Source organism: Leptonychotes weddellii, chromosome 4 (assembly GCF_054177405.1).
Source record: "Leptonychotes weddellii isolate Sample4059 chromosome 4, ASM5417740v2, whole genome shotgun sequence".
NCBI lineage: Eukaryota > Metazoa > Chordata > Mammalia > Carnivora > Phocidae > Leptonychotes > Leptonychotes weddellii.
In genome coordinates this window covers 11,376,771-11,396,062 of record NC_138372.1, presented here as the reverse complement: position 1 = coordinate 11,396,062, position 19,292 = coordinate 11,376,771, and the positions used below count along the sequence as shown (strand labels likewise).

The following is a 19,292-nucleotide window of genomic DNA, read 5'->3' as shown; positions in this document are numbered from 1 at the left end:
GCTGAGCCACCCAGGTGCCCCTGGTCTTGTATTTTTAATTTCAGTAACCACATGTTCATATTAAAATACAAGTGATTTTTATGTATTGTCTTGTATTCTGTGACCTTGCTGAACTCATTTATTAGTTCTAGGAGGTCTTTTGGGTAGATTCCTTGGAATTTTCTACGTAGATAATTATGGCATCTGCAATTAGAGGCCGTTTCATTCCCTCCTTCCTGGTTTGTACGTCTTTTATTTCTTTCCTTGCTTTATCACACTGGCTAGAACTTCCAGTGCTAGGTTAGATAACAGTGGTGAGAATGGTCATCCTTGTCTTGGTCTCAATCTTGTGAGGAAATCATTCAGTCTTTCACTATTAAGTATATTGTTAACTGTAGATTTTTTTTGTAGATGCTTTTTATCAGGTTGAGGAAGTGCTCCTCTATCTCTAATTTGCAGTTTTAATCATGAATGCCTACTGGACTTTTTCAAATGCTCTTTTGGCTTCCATTGATACAAGGGTATGATTTTTCTTCTTTAGCCTATTACGTGGTGGATTACATTGTTGTTGTTTTTTTAAGATTTTATTTATTTATTTGACAGAGAGAGAGACAGCGAGAGAGGGAACACAAGCAGGGGGAGTGGGAGCGGGAGAAGCAGGCTTCCCGCTGAGCAGGGAGCCCAATGCGGGGCTCAATCCCAGGACCCTGGGATCATGACCTGAGCCGAAGGCAGACGCTTAACCAACTGAGCCAACCAGGCACCCCTACATTGGTTTTTGTCGAGCAGAACACTGGGCATCTTGGCTACCTTATCTGCCAAGTGGGGATAACAGTAGGACCTACCTCCTGAGGTTGTGAGACTTTTGCAAAATCATGTCTATTTCATGGAATTACTGCGGTGCTCAAACATTGTATGCAATAGTGTTAGGTACCCTAATTATTGGTAGTTTCAGAAGAACTGTGTTTAGAATTGCTTCACCAATAATCAATGCTGGGGGAGGACACCCACTGCGCAGAGGAGAGCAAGATCATCACAATGCCAGCCTCTGAGAATAGAAGTCCAAACACTTCTGCCCATGCATCTTGGAATCAGAATTACCAGGAAAAACACAACGCAGTCAAGCACCCTTTTTTCACTTTATAGGTCTCAGACAACTTTCTGTCCTGTACGTATATATCTGATTTTTTTTCTTCTTTCGTTCATATATTTAAATTGTAAAAGATGTATACAAAGCAAATCGTGCCTGGTTTAATCCTTTTCCATGGGCAATGATTACAATGATCACCCCCATTTATTGATTTTGCCATTTCACAGATCACTTCCTTTTGTAGCCAGATTTTTTTTCACATAACACAAGAGATATTTGTCACATGACCATAAAATCCTTTTAGGTTTCCTACATGGCATCAAATGGAGGTACCACAACTTTCCTACCCATTCCCAAATGCTTTCACATTTTGACCAAGCATGAGTCTCATTTGTTGCTAGTATGAATCCTGAATGAGCGTTTGTCTTTGAGCAGGATTACTTCTTTGTTTATTTTCCTAGAGGTAGAATTCCTAATACTTGAAACTGCTTTCCAAAGGATTGTGTGATCAAATCATATCTGTATAAGCAATTATACAATCTCTATAAGCAATCATATCTGTATAAGCAATTTATTGCTCACTTCGTTCGCCTTCCCAACAATCTTTTCGGGGGATTTTGTTTCTGCTATCCTGGTGGTGGTATTTTGTGTTTATTTAGTTCCTAATGAGGCTGATAGAAGTACCAGATGTGGGGCGCCTGGGTGGCTCAGTCGATTAAGCGTCTGCCTTCGGTTCAGGTCATGGTCCCAGGGTCCTGGGATCGAGCCCCGCATCGGGCTCCCTGCTCAGCAGGGAGCCTGCTTCTCCCTCTCCCACTCCCCCTGCTTGTGTTCCCTCTCTCGCTGTGTCTCTCTCTGTCAAATAAATAAATAAAATCTTTAAAAAAAAAAAAAAAAGAAGTACCAGATGTTTGCCATCTAGTTGCTGATGCTGTTGAGCAATTCTGATCAGGAGAGACATTAGGGAAGGAATGAGCTGGGAGCCTGAGCCCTGCAGGTAACTTGTGTCCTCACGGATTCATTGCTTTGCTTTCTTCTGGTTAGACCATGATTGCATCTCTCCAGCAGGGACTTGGAGGTTGAACCTGGAGCTACCTTAAAATAACATTGCCATATAAACTTGAACCTAGCACCAGTATAAAGTAACACCGACACCTCACATTCTTCTCAGGCTTGGGTGATATCTTCTCCAGAATTTGTATATTCACACCCAACCAGGAAGCCAAAAGCTAGGGCTCGGTGCCTCTGTTGCAGAGGTCTTGGCAGGGCCTGACTGCTTGGTGGCCGGCTCTTCTGGTGCTCTTCTTCCCGGTGCTCCGGACCTCTGAGGCGTCCCTCCTCACTAAGGAGGGTGGCGCAGGCATCTTCAGCTGCCCCTCAAGGGCCCTGGGGCATGCCTCTCAGTCCGATCAAGTCCAGGGCCCAGGAGCCATAATGGAGGATGGTGAGGCATGGGGTTGTCACATGTCCTCGTCCTCATATTTTAGTGCTCTCGGCCTGTTTCTCGCTGCTCAGGGCCTCGGGAGGCTACAACACACTATTTGTGCATCATCTCTCTGTTCAATTTATTGAGCACTCACCGTGTGCCAGGCCCTCTTCCCAGGTCTTAAGGAATCCAGGCCTGGAGTTTTCTGGGAGGTTCAACAAACCAGGAAGGAGGGAATGAAACGGCCTCTAATTGCAGATGCCATAATTATCTACGTAGAAAATTCCGAGGAATCTACCCAAAAGACCTCCTAGAACTAATAAATGAGTTCAGCAAGGTCACAGAATACAAGACAATACATAAAAATCACTTGTATTTTAATATGAACATGCGGTTACTGAAATTAAAAATACAAGACCAGCTCTATCCCAACATAGAGCTTCCTTAAGCACCTTAGTGCAAAGAATGTTACAGTCCTGCTGTCCGCAGCCACCAACATAGATGAAAGGGGACCGAGCTCTGGGCAGACTCCAGGCTAAGCCACTGACATGCACCACCTCACGTGATCCTCGGGGCAACCCCACAAGGAAGGGAATTTGCAGGCAAGGAAATTGAGGCTCAAAGAACTTGAATGACTAGAGCAAGATCACACAACTGGTAGTAAGAAAAGTCGGGATTTGAATCCAGATCAAGGTGGTTGCAAAGCTTTAATCTAACAAGGCTTTACTGGCCAATTGTAGGGGGAATAAAAGCTCTCAGCCTCTCCGGTCTTCTGATTTCCATTCATTCAACAGACATCTGCTGAACACCCCTCTGCGCCAGGCGCTGTGCCGGGTATCAGGGACACAGAAGGTAGAAGGGTCCTTGCCTTCAAGGAACGTGAGCCAAGAAGAGCTCTCTCTCTCTCTCTTTCTCAGAATATGTATATTCTGGGACAAGGATTTGAGTACAAGTCGTTTACCTGGAAGGTGCAGGATACACTAGGATGGAATGGGAAAGTGAGACAAGGAAGGGGAGCCAGTGAAGGTGTGTTAGTGAGCTGCTTACCGTGGTTACCACTTGAGGCTGATAGAGCTTAAGCCACTGGGAAGCGCTGGAAAGTGTGGGGCCCCTGCCCCAAAGCTAGCCCACCCCAGCCAGCAGGGGGGCTGGGGCATTTACACACCTGTTCCCATCACTTACTGGCTGAGGGCTGCTCCTGGCGCATCAATACCCTGGCCTCTGGTCAGCAGGCTCTGGTGGGCAGAGAAGGCCTCAGGCATTCTGGTACCATTGCTGTGGCACCTGGAGGCCAGGTCTCCATGAATTGAAGAGGGACGGGATGGCGGGGGCGGGGGGGGGCGGGGCACTGACAACATCTGCCGCAGGGAGCCAGCTGGGGACACATCCTCCCCGAAAAGTGCACATAGAACACGTTGCATATAGTTTGATGGGTTCGTGGACCCCTGGGGCCCACCTGGGGACCCTGATTGAAGACCTCCACCACCTGTGACTCGTCCTTCCTCTTTCCCCCCATGCCCACCCACCTGCCCCCACCAGGAGATAGTCAAGGCTTTCCTGACACAGCTGCCCTCCACCCACATACACTCAGGGACTCTTCCGGAGGGGGGCGGCTCAGTGATGGCACTGTGGTCCTGTCACCAGGGTGCAGGCGCCCTCCACTTCTCTGACCTTCGGGACTCCAGAGCGGTTGGCTCCCTGGCAGCCACCCCCGGGGGCCCTCTTCAAGGGGTGGCAAATCCTCTGCTATCTGCCTGCTGGAGGCGAGGATCTGCTCTTCTTCCGGCCAGTGGGAGCTGCGCTGCTGAACTAGACCCACTCGTGCATGCGTTCTGTGATTGCCTTTCTATCTGCCGGCATGACCTTGAATTGTGTAACTTATCACACATATGGAGGAGTGCATACACACACAATCATTTTAAGGAATAATAAAGTGAACGCCGTGGAAAACGACTTAAGAAATAGAAAGTCTTCGGGGCGCCTGGGTGGCTCAGTTGGTTAAGCGACTGCCTTCGGCTCAGGTCAGGATCCTGGAGTCCCGGGATCGAGTCCCGCATTGGGCTCCCTGCTCAGCAGGGAGTCTGCTTCTCCCTCTGACCTTCCTCCCTCTCATGCTCTCTGTCTCTCATTCTCTCTCTCTCAAATAAATAAATAAAATCTTTAAAAAAAAAAAAAAAGAAATAGAAAGTCTTCAGTATCTTTGAAGCTATTTGGGGACCCCTCCCTCACTACATCCCCCTCACAGCCCTGAACTAACAATTAGACAAAATTTTCAGTCATCATTCCTTTGCTTTTCTTTATGGTTTTTATTGTGTTGGTTAGTTCTGTCTGGTTGGATCTGGGGTCAACGGAATCACACATCATTCCTTTGTGACGGCTTCCTTCACTCAAGGCCGTGTTTGTGAAATGCATCCACGTGGCCGTGTGAGCCCTAAATTGGCTCTTCTTTGTTGCTTTCCAATATTCCATCGTATGAATGTCCGACGGTGTAGTTATCCGTCCCACTGGTGACGGGCATTGTTTGCAGTCTGGGGATAATCTAACTCCTGCTACCATGAATATTCATGTCTCTCGGGCACAGTGTAAGAGTTTCCGCAGGCATATTCCTCGGAGTTGAATTTCTGGCAGAGGGTGCGGCATTTTTAATTCGCTGGGTAGGAACCAACTGTTTTTCCAAGTGGTTGTGCCAATTTCATCCCCATCAGCAATTTGTGAGTGTTCCAATTGTTCTGCATCCTTACTAACAGTTGCCCTTTACGTATTTATTTATTTTGGCCTATCTGGTGAGCGTGTAATAGCCTATCATCGCGGTTTGCTTCTGAGTTTCCCCCACTACGAATGAGGCTGAATATCTTTCCAGCTCTTTATTGGAGATGTGTGTTTTCTGTCTTGTGAAGGGCTTACTCATCGTTTTATCTTTTTTTTTTCCCGTGGGATTGTTTCTCTGTTTCTTATTTTTATTGAATGGTAGGACTTCTTTATATATTCTAGATAGTGGTCCACAAAGAGCAAAATGATAAAAGAAAGGAATGATTATATTAAAATGAAGAACTTCTACTTATGGAAAGACAGAGTAAGTGAATAAAAAAATAAACCACAAACTGGGAGAAAATAGATCTGTAATACATGTAAATGGTGACAGACCAGTACGTGGGGTTTATAAGCAACTCCTACCATGTGATAATAAAATGTCTGACCCTCTGATCTGGGTAGTTGGACTATTTGCGTATCTCTGCATGAATTCTATATCACCTTCATGACTATAGCTTCATAATGAGTCTTAATACCTGGGAGAGCACATTCTCTCATCTTGTCATCTTAATGACTCACTTAGCTTAATGACTCACTTGGCTCTCTGCACTTCTATATAAATTTTAGAATCAGCCTTTACGTTCTACACACACACACATACACACACACACACACACACAACTTGCAATGGTTATGACTGGGTTTGCATTAATTTATAGATCTCGGGGAGGAGTAACAACTTTTTTTTTAAGATTTTATTTATTTATTTGAGAGAGAGAGAGCGAGAGCGCACAAGCAGGGGGAGCGGCAGAGGGATAGAGAAGCAGGCTCCCCGCTGAGCAGGGAGACTGATACAGGACTCGATCCCAGAACCCTGGGATCACAACCTGAGCTGAAGGCAGACGCCTAACCGGCTGAGCCACCCAGATGCCCCAGAGTACCATATGGAGCTTTCCATCCATGAACATGGCATCTCTCTGCATTCATTCAGACCTTCTCCAATGTTTATAGTTTTGTCGTGTAGCATACCCCATAGAGGTTTTTGCACATCTTTGGTTAGATTTGGGTGGTGGTTTTTTTTGGCTTTTGTTTTATTTTTTACTTTTTTAATTGCTATTATAACTGGGATATTTAACTTTTAAATTTTCTATTTACCTTTGGCATATAGAAATACAATTTATCTCTGTGCATTGGTTTTATAGCAATAGCCTTGCTAAACCCTCTTATCAGTTCTTATGGCTTGTAGATTCTTTTGGATTTTCTGTGTATATAATCATTCCTTTCCAGTCCTTAAAACTGGCATTTCTTTCTCTTGTTTTACTCTACTGCATGAAATTTCGGTTCAAGTCTGAATAGAAGTATTGACAATAGTGCTCTTATCTTGCCCTGACCCTCTGATCCTGCGAGAGTAGTTTCAGCATCCCCTCATTAAGTGTAATTGTTGCTGTGGGTTTCCCATAGACCAGTGGTTCTCAAAGTCCAGCGGCACTGGGGTTACCCAGAGAGCTCATTAAAATGCAGCCTGCTGCCCCCCTCCACACCCTGACCCCAGAGTTTCAGATTCAGCAGGTCTGGGAGAGGCCTGAGGGCTTTATTTTGGACAAAATGCTGCTCTGGGGACCACGCCGTGAGAAGCGCGGTTGTAGCTATTTCTTTGTTGGGTTAAAGGAGCTCCTTTTGATGCTTAGCTTAAGTTTTATTTTAAAGTCATACACGGAAATTTTATCAGCTGTTCTTTCCCAGTTTAGTGAGATCATTGTGTAAATTGTTTCTGATTTATTACTCTACTGAATTGATTTTCTAAGGTGAAACTCAGCATTCCTGGGATCCATTTCATTTGATCTGATAGTGTATCCTTTTTGAATTTCATTTGCTAAGGTTTTGCTTATAATTTTTGTATTTACGAATTCGTGGCTTCATCGACAGGTGTCTTTTTTCCTGCTGTCCTTGTCAAGTACAGATTAAGTGCTAAAATGCAGGCGTTATTATTCTGCCCAGATCATTGTATTTACGTCATGCTGCATTGTCCGTCTGCCTTGCTTCACTACTAATTTGCGAGCTTCGAGAAGGTGGGGACCACACCTGCTCCTTCAGAACCTGCCACTGAGCTGGACACACAGCAGGGATGATCGTGCCCATATAAAACAGGGGCGAGGATTAAGTAGCCACTGTCAGGAGGATGAATAAGACAAGAATCCTGCAGGGGGTGGAGAATGGAAAGCAAAAAAATGAACATTGGCAGGGTGCTCACAGTCTGCCAGGCACGGCTCTGGTCCTCAGACAATCCTGGAAGATAAGCATCGCTTGCATTTTACAGATGAGAAACGGAGGCTCAGACTTAGGAGATCTCTCATCAGGTCTGCTGCTGCAGGGCTTGAGGGCATTGACCGCTCCATGTCCTCTTATAAAGACCCACGTGGGTGGGGGGGATCCTTTGGCATGCTGCCTTCCTCCTGATAATGAGAAGGAGATGGCTGGTTCTGCTTCCCTTCTTGCATGGGCTGCTGGGAAGCTCAGATCCTAATTCTGAGCTTAACCATGCTCACGAGCTTGGTCCCCACCATCATATGTTTGTTCATCCTTTCCTGTGGCCTTTATTTCTTAAAATCTTCCAGCTTTGGTGTCTCTATTTTTCCTCTATTTTTTAATTATCAGGTTGCTGACTGTTTCCATATGATAAATGGTCTCAAATCCCTTGAGGAATAATTCCCGTCAAGAGAAAAAAAAAAAAAAAAGAAGTAACTATCATGAATGAGCACCCTCTTGGGTAGTGTTACTCACATAAAAACTCATTTCTGAATCATGCCCCGTCCAGCCCTGCTCAGGTCCCTGCTTGCTGGAGCCCTGGGAAGTCCCTGGGGCGGCTATAATTTCAGTGATTGAGATGTTTCAGGTTAAGATAATTAATGTTGAGATGCAGTTTCTCAGGATGCTGAGACATATAAAGACCCAAGGAGAGTTCAAAACCGAAACTATGGAGTGAACTTTAATGCTGGTCTTAAACTCTTCAAAGATAGCATTGGTTCAGAGAGTTGGCTTAACAGTGCTTTCTTTTCATCTGCTGGGTGATCACACACACACACACACACACACACACACACACACACACCTGTTGAGCACTCACACCAACACCACTCACCCTGGATTTTTCGAGTCTGCATTCCTTTCTAGGAGCTCCAAGGGTGACTCCTGCCCCGATATGCATCAGAAACCATCTTAAATCCTTCCCACCAACGTAACAAGAAAATGCTGAGAAGCAGGAGGCCCTGGTCCGGTGCCCAGGTGGGGGCGATGCACTTGGAGGAACAGGGAGCCAGCCCCCCTCTGCCCCGGGCCTCATGAAAACTTGCCCCCTGCTTATTCAGCCTTAGGTTATCAGGGGGCGGCTACTGACATATCGTGGTGGGCAAACGGGAGACACCCCAGCCCGCCTACCTCCCGGTGGGCAGAGGGTACTTGGATCTGCCGTGTTCATCAAAGCTTTGCTGTAGCCAGACTTCTTAAGTGTCCAGCTGTAACCTTAAAAAAAAATGCTTATTATTAGGAAAAGGTAGGTAAGAGACTCCTTAGGTGGCAGTGCAGAAAAATCAAGGCTTTAGAGCCAAACCACATCTGTCTTTTAAGTTATTCCAAGTTATGGCTCCCCATCACAGAGCTGCCATTTACTGAGGGCTAGGCACTTGGCTGAGCACTTTAGACAATCTCTTACACTGCTCAGGACACCAGCTGAGATAGGTGCTAGGACTACCCCCATCCTACCCATGAGGGAAGTCAGGTTCAGAGAGGTTAAGTCACTTGCACAAGGTCACAGAGCTGGCAGTGGCCACGCCAGGAAGCCCACCCTGGCAGCCTGGCTCCCCAGCCCCTGCTCTTAACTATGCCTGGGTACATAGTACGTGCTCAATAAACACCTAACAGGTTCAAGGAAAGTGTCCATCCGCAGAGCTCCCAGGGGGCTGAGCGACGGGCCGGGAGAGGTTGACAAGGAAACCTCAGCCCCCATCCGGGTGGGCACACCAGTTACTGCAACAAAGAGGGAAGCAGGAAGGACAGAAAGACGCACTGCCCCACACACCTTCATCTGTCACCAGGTCCTCAGCGCGGGGCTTCTGCCTGCTTGCACTGAAGGAACGCTTGACTCACTAATCTCTGTCTGGGAAGCCACTTACTGTGCCCTCCATCCACAGGCGAGGTCCGGAGCTGTGGCTCGGCTGGGCCCCGGGGGGTTGGGAGGAAGGGCCTGCAAACTCACTGCTGGGACCTGGGAGGTCTCTTCGCTGAGAGATTTTTCTCCCACACTGCTCTCTTTCTCCCCTGGCTCTGAGGAGCTAGCGGGCAGCAAGGAATTCCTTTTCCCTCGTCCATCATGTGGTCACGACTTGACAGGCAGCTGCCCCAGCAAGGACCGTGTTCCCAGAGTCCCTTGCACCCCCAGGCAGGTGCTGTGTTCCCACGGTGATGTGGGTCCCCGATGTCGGTTCTCCTGCCTCTCTATTCTCTTTTCTGCTCGCTCGAGGCCAATGTCCAGGGTGACCCTGGAAACCACAGGGGCCAGACGGCAGAGCCTCCATCAGCCTGGGTCCCTGAGTGTCTGTGTGGAGCAGATCTCCCCAGTCCACCCCAACACACACACACACCTGCACACCTTAGACTGTCGGCACGAGAAGAAATAAGCAGGTGCTGTGCCTGAGCCCTTACACGTGTTAGAGCTGCTGGCCTCCCCGAACACATACTTGCCCCCAGACTGGTCCTTCCCCTTTCTTCTCCACGCATCACCATTCCCCCAGTTAATGAGGCTACAAACCTTCTAGATTTATGTTCTAGAGGGACTCATGAGACATCTGCAGGGATGGTGACAGCACCATTGTTTGTGACAGCCAAGCACGGAAAGCGCCCAACACCCACTGACAGGAAAACATCAGTTCCATCCCCAAAACGGAATCCTACACAGCCGTGGAAAGGAACGGATGCTGGGGACGTGCAGCCTGAGCGAATCTCGCCAACGCGGTGCTGGACGAAAAGGGCAAGTCACAGAATCATGCCGGGACTATGGTCGCGTGCTATAAACTCTAAAAACAGGCAGCGCTAACCAGGAGGCAGTCCCGAGGTGCTGCTGTATGTGGTACGATTACAAAGAGGGGGAAGTGATGATAAACCCAAGGTTCAGGTCAGTGAGAAGCCCTGGGTGCGGGAGAGGGGTGGGACCGATCACCCCACAGGGCTGCAGAGGGGTTTGGACTGCTCTCTTTTTAGAAAAAAGTTCTGGGGCGCCTGGGTGGCTCAGTCGTTAAGCGTCTGCCTTCGGCTCAGGTCAGGATCCCGGAGTCCTGGGATCGAGTCCCGCATCGGGCTCCCTGCTCGGCGGGAAGCCTGCTTCTCCCTCTCCCACTCCCGCTGCTTGTGTTCCTGCTCTCGCTATCTCTGTCTCTGTCAAATAAATAAATAAAATCTTTAAAAGAAAAACAAAAAAGTTCTGTGCTGACTACACGGGCTTTCATTTCATAACCAATGCTTTAAATCCTACAGAAACATTATAAAGACTCCGTTGTACCCATGGTCTACTGCGTAGTAGATAGTTAAGGAGACAAGCCTGGAAATCTGCAGTCACTCGTGACCTGCCTCTCTCCAGTCCCCCAGCCTTGCCCATCAGCAGTCTCCTTGCTTCTGGTTTCACACAGTGAACCGAGCGCAGTCGGTTGGCTGACAGCGAGCAGCCTTCCGACCTGTGTCTTTGCTCCCCCACCGTGTTTCTTTTCTTTTATTTTCTTAAAGAATTTATTTATTTATTTGACAGAGAGAGACAGAGAACACAGCGAGAGAGGGAACACAAGCAGGGGGAGTGGGAGAGGGAGAAGCAGGCTTCCCGCCGAGCAGGGAGCCCAACGCGGGGCTCGATCCCAGGACCCTGGGATCATGACCTGAGCCAAAGGCAGACGCTTAACCGACTGAGCCATCCAGGCGCCCTCCCCCACCGTGTTTCTTACCCCAAAATCCCTTCCCCATCTAGAGCATTCTCAAAGAATGTAGACCAAATCACGTCACACTCAGCTGAGAGGGTTTCCCCCCGCCTCAGAGCCACAGCCAAGCTCATCCCTGTGGCAGAGGTGGGGCCCTCCCTTCTACCCCAGCACCCTCCATGGTAGCTCGCTCACTCCATGCGCACCCGGAGGCCTTGGACCGGGTTCTAGAACACACACAGCCAGCTCCCACTCAGTGCCTTAGAGAAATCCCTCTGAGTCAGTTGGGATCGTTCCCATTCATTCTTGTTAAATGACAGTATAATCGTGCAAGGTGTGGACCACACCAGAACTCAAAGACACCCTCTTGATAAATGTTCACGCTGTGTCCAGATGTTTTGCCGTGATGAACAGGAAATAGTTGGAATTTTAACCCAGAACCATGAGAACCATCAGAACCATCTGGGAAGCCTTACAACATCCAGAGAGCTATAGGCCCAGGGATCTGGCTCAGGAGGCCTGGCCAGATGGGTGGGGGTGCCCAGACATCTGCATTTTTAATGACTCTCCCGGGAAATCTTGTGTGTGCTCTAAGAACCCCTGGCCCTACAAGAAAACTTGAATGTAGCAGCAACCGTCTGGTTGTTGGAGGTGCCACCACCCCCTGAGCGGTGTGGGATCCCAGGCCCCCCGAACTTGCTGATTCTAGGCAGTGGACAGGAGTGCCAGGCAGGAGGGGAGGGCCAGAGAGGCTTAGGAAGGCGATACAGCCTGGGTCACTGATGCTCTACCCTAGCTGCTCGCCAGAATCACCGCGCAGCTCTGTGCAACATCCCAACATCCAGCAGACCCTCCCAGCGTGGAGACTTCGCCCCTAGCAGAATGCAGGAATGAGGGGCTCTCCACACAGCAGGGGCCTGAGGAGAGCCTGGGGAGGTTATACAACAACAGGCAATGTTCACTGAGCACTTAGTACGTGCCAGGCACTTCTCACGGAAACCACGTGTAAACTCTATGAGGTGGGCACAATTATTACGCCCACTTCACAGAGGAGAAAACAGACCCAGAGAGGTTCAGAGCTGAGAAGTACCAGTTCGGCATCGGATCGTCCGTCTCCAAGGCATGTGGCCTTTCCACTGTAGCGCGCGGCTTTGCCCGCAGGCTGGGCTGTGTGGACACTCTACCCCGTCCTGCCCGTCCCCAAGTCAAACCCTATAGAAGGGGAGAGGGGAAGGGGAAGGGGCAGTGTGTTCCGAGGTGGGCATGGTAGGGCTCTGGGAAAAGCGGCCTCCTCCTCACTCACCCCACTCCACACCCCTAGCCCGTCCTGGTCTTCTTTTCATCCCATTATGCCACAGATGCTCCCCTACCTCCGGGCTTCCTCCTGCGCCCTTGCCTGGAAGCCTGTCCCCTCGCTGGCCCATCCGTGAGATTCTTCAGTCTCAGCCCAAATATCCCTGCTGCTGGGCGGAGTCTGTCACCCGGCTAAAGCAGGCCCCACCCCTAGTCCCTGCTCCTTATGCCCTGCTTCATGCCACTCGTCACAGTTTCTACTGATCTGGTCTCTTTACTTGCTACCTCCCTAGATATAAACTGAGGTTAGAGATTTTCCCCGGCAAACAGCAGATGCTCGTTGAATAGATTTGGAATGGATGAAGAATACACAAGGGTGCTGGAAAAGCTTTCTCTGGGGTATAAATAGCTGGCCCAACCTAGCAGCCACCTCCAGCCTCCCTTAGGACACCCATCCTAACCTTCCCAGGGTCAAGGCTGACCTCTGTGTCAGAGAAACCGTAGTGTGTTGTGGTGGAGGGGGGCTTCCCCCACGAGAACCTAGCCCTCATCGTGGTCCTCCTGGGGGTCTAAGAGAGAACCAGGCCCTGGAAGGGAGCACCCAATGCAGCCCTGGGCCTCAGGTTTGATGAAGAAACCCCCAATGCTCTTAAGAGCCACCAGCCTGAACTCATGAGATCCCAGGTTTCAGCCTCATGTCACCAGGGGTCCGGGACTAAATACCAGTCCTGGAGAGAGGGTCCACCGATGGCATCTTTCTCCTGCTGACCCCCTGATACTCATCAAGGAGCCGAGCTGGATTTCAGAGGGGACATGTGTGCTCCAGCTCGTGGAGACCAGGAAGCCCAGTCGGGAAGCCTGGCTGGCCACGGTAGGCAGAATAATGCTCCCTCCGCCCCGCAAAGATGTCTGCAGCCTAATCCCCAGAACCTGCGAATATGTTATCTCACGTGAACAAGGGGAATCAAGGTTGCAGGTGGAATTGAGGTTATGAACAGCTGACCCAGAGATGGCCAGTTAGCCTGGCTTATCCAGGTGGGCCCAATGTAATCACAAGGGTCCTTATAAGTGGAAGAGGCAGGCAGAGGAGTCAGAGAAATAGCTGGAGATGCCCCATTGCTGGCTCTGGAGATGGAGGAAGAGGAGGTTGCTGGCCAAGAAATGCGGGTGGCCTCTAGAAGCTGGAAAGGCAAGAGGACAGATTCTCCCCTAAAGCCTTCAGAAGAAACACAGCTCTTCTGACACCTTGACATTAGCCTAGTGAGACCCATTTCAGACTTCAGATCTCCAGACTGTAAGATAAACTCGTGTTGTTTTAAGCCACTACAGTCTTGGTCGTTCGGGACAGCAGTGGTGAGCAACAACTACGCCGGCTCTGTCCTTCCCTGTGTGGACAGGCGAGCGCCATGGTAGGTGGCCCAAATGAGAGCTTCTTTTGCTTCCTCTCTGCATGGGGGTCAGGTTCCTGGGGCTGTTCAGTGGTGCCACCCACACCAGCCTAAAGCACAGGAGGCAAACTGGAGAAGCGACAAGTTTCCAGGGCTTTCTGTTGGGACCAGCCGGAAGCCATCGGGCGGGGTGGTTGGAGAGAAAAACCTGCTTGCCAACTCATCCCAGTTCTCTTGGTTTTCAGCACTTGGCTTCTAGAAAGTCATAAGCCCCACTGCAAACCCTTTTAAAAAATAGGATTTAAAAAAAAAAAAAAAAGGATCTTCTCAGCATCATTATTTGGACCAGCTTCCCTTGGAGGTGGGCTTATTCTGATAAAATCTGGCCACGTAGGGGCATTGGGAGTCTGGTCCGGAGAATCTAAGTAAATCGTGGTGAAGAGGGGGCTTGGGGGAGAAGAGGCTGTCGCACCTGCTTGAACCACCCAGAAGCAACCCAGTCCTGGGACCAGCCCGAGTGTGTTTCTGTTTTACACCTTGGTGGGGGGTTGGAAGGATTCCGAGCAGGGGGCGTGATTTCCTGAGGCTCCGAAGCAAGCCCATCTGGCCTTTTATGGGGTGGCCTTGGCCTCCCATGGGCAGGAAGGAGGATGCTGAGAAGGGTACACAGCGCCCCATGCTCCACACACTTTAGCTTCCCCCATTGCCACACTCATGATACAACCTTCCGGCCACAGCCCAGACCCTGGCCCTGCTGCACTCACTTGGCCCTGGCGGCCTGGCCCTTGACCCCCAGGCTTGCATGTATGTGGGCTGTATTGCCACAATGGTCCACGGCAGCCCTAACTCATCCTGTGGTCAACACAACCTCACCATCTTACCAACATTTGGGCCTGTCTGCCCCCAATTCTTCACATGCTTCAGCTGCAAACCACTCCTCTGTTCTATCATGTTCTAATCCCAAAGCAGGGCCAAAATTAGACCCAAACCATTCGTGTTGCTGTAGATTTATTAGCCAGTGATAGAAACCCAGCTGGACCCATACAGAACACATATGTAACTGGCACACATCTGGAGGAAACCTCCCACCCCTCGCCCCCTCCCCTGGCACTCAGAGCAGTTCATTCCCAGAGCTGGCCCACTGTGAGCTGCCTCGGTGGATCTGCCCCTCTGGGCCCCCTCTCCTGAGGCATGGCAGGACATGGAAATGTTGACCAGAGGGCAACAGAAAGTCTAGGACTGATTCTCCCCTCCTGCAGAGAGAGGTCTGGGGCCAAGGAAGCATCCTATGCATTATGAAGGACATCTTTCACCCTTGCACCCATAGGCTTCCCCAAATCCAAGAATTCCCCACATACTTTCATCTCTAGGAAATTCCTGGAGGTTTTTGGACAAAGCCAGATTTCTGAATGTCAGATGACGGGGCATTTATAAGGCTAAGGGCCAACAGTCATTCCTTCAACACACATCTAGCAAGGACCAACTATGTGAAAGTTCATGCTGGGCACTGGGTAGGGTAGAGAGTTTAGCATCTGGTCAGAAGCTTGGCAGGTAGGCTGATGATCCAACCTTGATCTACATGGACCACACCTCCTTCCCTCTGGGGGAAGCTATGTGTAGACTCTCTCCTGGGTAGAGGGATCTGACTTTAAGGCTGTTCCCCTGCAGAGTGAGAGGCAATCAGACCCAAGCAGAATTGTGGGTCCTTCCTCCATTAGGACACACAGGCCAAGATGGCAGATGAGACACATGGTTGTTTCTAGACCCCAAAGTAAATTCAATCCCAAACAGAGGATTTGGGGGTGGGAAGGGGGGAGTTTGGAGGAATCCCCATGGGTCATGTTGATCCTCATGAGAGGCCACAAGAAGTGAGGTCTTTCTTCTTGGGAGGCCAACAAGAATCAAGTCTGAGAACCAAATGGGTTGCAAGTGAGCTATGAACACTTCTAGGGAAAAGGCTTCTGAGAGAGACAGTCCCCCTCAATGTGCTATCTGGAACCTTGGGGTCTCTTGATGCTTATTGTTCAGGACCGGCCCATGTCCCACCCCAGGGGGAGAGGATGAGGGGGACCGGCTCAGGGCACCATGCGCCACCACTTGAAGGAGAAGGGCTGCCGGCGCACGTTGGTGCCGCAGTGCACCTCCCCGTGCAGCGTGTGGTACGGGGTGAAGTCGTCGATGAAGGTGCAGTGGAGGCCCAGCGGCTCCAGCAGGGACCGCACCTTCTCCTCCAGGCAGCACTGGCCGTCGATGATGGGTCCGAAGGGCTTGGGGATGCCCAGGTGCTTCCCCAGCACCAGCATGTTCACCTGCAAAGAAGCGGGGTCCCAGCCCAGGGGCAGCACTTCATCATCAGGTCCGCCTCAACACCTGGCAGGACCTGCGTCCGTCTTGCGGGCAGCCCTGAAAACAGCTCCTCATACTTGCACGCAGGGGGAGAGGCACCTGGGCTGGTGAGACTCTAGCCAGCTGTGCCATCCCATGGGAGCAACCACAGAGCTCCTAGGGACAGCTCATTTCTCTGGTGACGACCCTCCTTACGGGCGGACTCCGGTGGCTGCCATGTTTGTGCGGCAGAATCCCAACTTCCTAGGTTGCAGTTGATTGGACCAGCGCAGACATCTGACCCAAGCTGGACCAATCAGATTCTCTCTCCCTGCGGTATTGGAAGTTGACAGGGTGGGCCGGTCCAGTGGATCTCTGCCTGTGTCTGTATGTGTGGGGGGCTATGCTGCATTAAACCTCCTGCTCGGGCTAAAGCCGGCTGGGGTGGGCCTGTTTTCTGCAAACACTGGAGGCACTTACATAACTGCAGATCCGCCTTAAAATGCAGGAAGGAAGGGGAAATCGAGTTTTGCAAATGGGGAAATCAAGGAGGACAAAAGGTTAGCCAGACAGGGGATGGGAAATGGGGGGATGAAGCAATGGTGGGTGTGGACAGGCCCCCTGTAAGGCTCTGATGATGGGCGAGTTGAGTTCCTCTGCGGGGTGGAGGTGAAGAGGGGCTGGAGGAGGGGAAGGGTGGGGAGGAGAGTTGGGTCATCTACAGTAGTGCTACTCAAAGTGTAGTCCTCCGAGAGCAGCCTCTGCACCACCTGCTGAATCAGAACCCATGGGATGGGGCCCCAGCAGTCCAGATGTTCCGGAGGCAAAGCCCTCAGGCCTCAACCAAAGGCCACCTCTTCCACGAAGCCTTCGTGGATCTCCAGGCCTACCTCTCAGGCTGGAAGTGCTTTGTCCCACCTCTCAACTAGCACATGACTTCATTATACGAAAGAGACCCTTGAGTGGGACACACCCTAAGGGAGGTGAAGAGAGTTTCCCTCCCACTAGATTAGAGTGGAAACTCCTTGAAAGCAGGGAGCAGCCTTAATCGTTTCTCTGACAGTGTACCCTGAATATATGGGGGATGGGTGAACAGCTATGAGCTGGGACAGAGGGAGCACAAGGGGTGTCTGAGCTCCCAGCTGATACTGCGTGCTGTGCACACATGACCTTATGTGGTCATTGCTTCACTCCACAAATATCAAGTGGGTCCCTGGGGGAAGGGAAGGGCCCTTCCCTGATGGCCCTTGAGTAAGGGGCTTGGCCAATGAGCCTTCTGTAGTGACCAGGACAGCCAGCCAACTAGAAGCCCATCTGCTGGCCATCATGGGACCCCTGATTCTCTCTGCCACCCCCACCAGCCACCACAATCCCAAACATGGCAGTGACCAAACGTCTTGCCCTGCTAGGGAGCAAAAGCTTGGAGCCTAATTTGATGAAACAGATTTAAGTCACGAAAGGTGACCTCACCAAGTCAGGGAAGAAGGCCACCGCCTTTCTCCTCTCAGTCTTGAAGAGCTGGGGGATGTCGATGATGTCCTGCTCAGTCAAGCCCAGCTCCCGCTTCAGCACCTCCCGGTTCCAGTCGATGCAGCTCTAGGGGGGGTGGGTTGAGTTGGAGAGACCTTTCCAGTGGATTTTGGGGGGATCCAGGAGGTCATGTCTAGTTAAGGAGACAGGCTGCCCAACTGCCCATGGGCCAACTCTCCACACAAACCTTACCTGTGTGTCCCTTTGTCAAAACACACCTGTTCTGGGTCCCACCTCTCACAGTCCTATACCACTAACCGGACTAGTTCCAGAGTGTTCCACAACATTCTGTTTTTGTGAGTGTTCCAGAATGTTCCATCTTTTGCCCTCTTCCCTTCTTCACATTCTTCACGCCTTAGGGGGCTCTCCTTCAGTCTCATGGTTTAAAACACCATCTACACACAGACAACTCCCACATTTCTATTTCCCAACTGCTTTGTAGACCCACCCTCTTTCCTGATCTCAGATTTGCACATACAACCACCACTTTGCCTCTTCACCTGGATGGCTAATTGGCACATCAGATATAACATGTCCAAAGACAAACTCTTCATTTCTACACGCGCCCCCCCCCCCTCCCCGCCCCGCCAGGGTCCTTCAGCTCTATGAACGCAGCTAGCTGCTCGAGCCTAAAGCCTTGCTGTGGGGCCCGTGCCTCCTTCCCTCTCACTTCACACCCATCTTCAGCAAGTGCCGTGGGCTCTACCTCTAAAACATATCCCCAGTCTGAATTTCTTCCCACCACCTCCACTGCTCCCACCTGGTGGACAACCATCCCCTGCCCACGCCCCAGCCTGGTTGACAACTTCCTAACCAGTCTCCTTGCTTCTTCTGCTTCCATGCCCTGTGGCAGCCAGCATCACGTTCCTCGCGGACCTCCAGCTATGGGAGTAGACTCGACCAAGGGCCTTGCTGCCTGGCTCTGGTTCTGAAATCCCAGGGCCACACCTTCCACCAGTTGCTAAGAGCCAACGGTGAGTGCAACAAGGATACTAAGGCAGACCTATGGCCATCTTTGGCTTGCGGAATCTCCCACAGCCTTGCTGAACCTGTCTGAGACTGCACGGTGGTATGGGATGCTTCCCTCAGCCTTCCTTCCCTCTCGCCCACTGAGGGTCCGCTCTCCCAGTTCCCTCCAGCTCCCTTCCTCTTCCTCACAGCTTCCCTGATGGGGCGTGAGCACTGGACTGGGAGTCTGGAGCCCTACCTTCTAGTCCCTTCTCTTCTGGGCCTCAGTTTCCCTGGAGTGAAGTGAGGCATGGGTTCAGGTGCCTCTCACTTTCACTCGTCTGGAGCGTTTACACACACTGACTCCTTTAATCTTCTCCACTTTATAGACGGAGACACAGAGGCAGAGGGAGGCCAAGTGTCTCTCTCAAGGTCACACACCTAGTGGGTGGTAGGGCTGGGATTTGAACCCAGCCTGCCGGGGCCCAGCACCCACAGGCTTAACCCCCTCACCTCAGCTCCAAGGTGTTGCCCCTCCTGATCAAGAACCTTCGCTGGCTCCCCATCACAGCCTGAGTTTACCCTTGACCTCCTAAGGCTCCCCT

General features: G+C 50.8%; 1 protein-coding gene across 1 annotated transcript in view; it reads right to left on the bottom strand.

Moving 5' to 3' along the window:
* Positions 1 to 13,809: 13,809 nt before the first annotated feature.
* PADI3 (peptidyl arginine deiminase 3) overlaps positions 13,810 to 19,292 on the bottom strand; it is a 30,807-nt gene continuing 25,324 nt past the window's right edge. Inside the window, exons 15-16 of the mRNA XM_081817577.1 lie at positions 17,680 to 17,805; positions 13,810 to 16,193 (exon numbers count right to left, since the gene is read on the bottom strand). Of these exons, the coding sequence (XP_081673703.1) occupies positions 15,960 to 16,193; positions 17,680 to 17,805 (360 nt within the window). The 3' untranslated portion in view covers positions 13,810 to 15,959. The remainder of the gene's footprint in view (positions 16,194 to 17,679; positions 17,806 to 19,292) is intronic.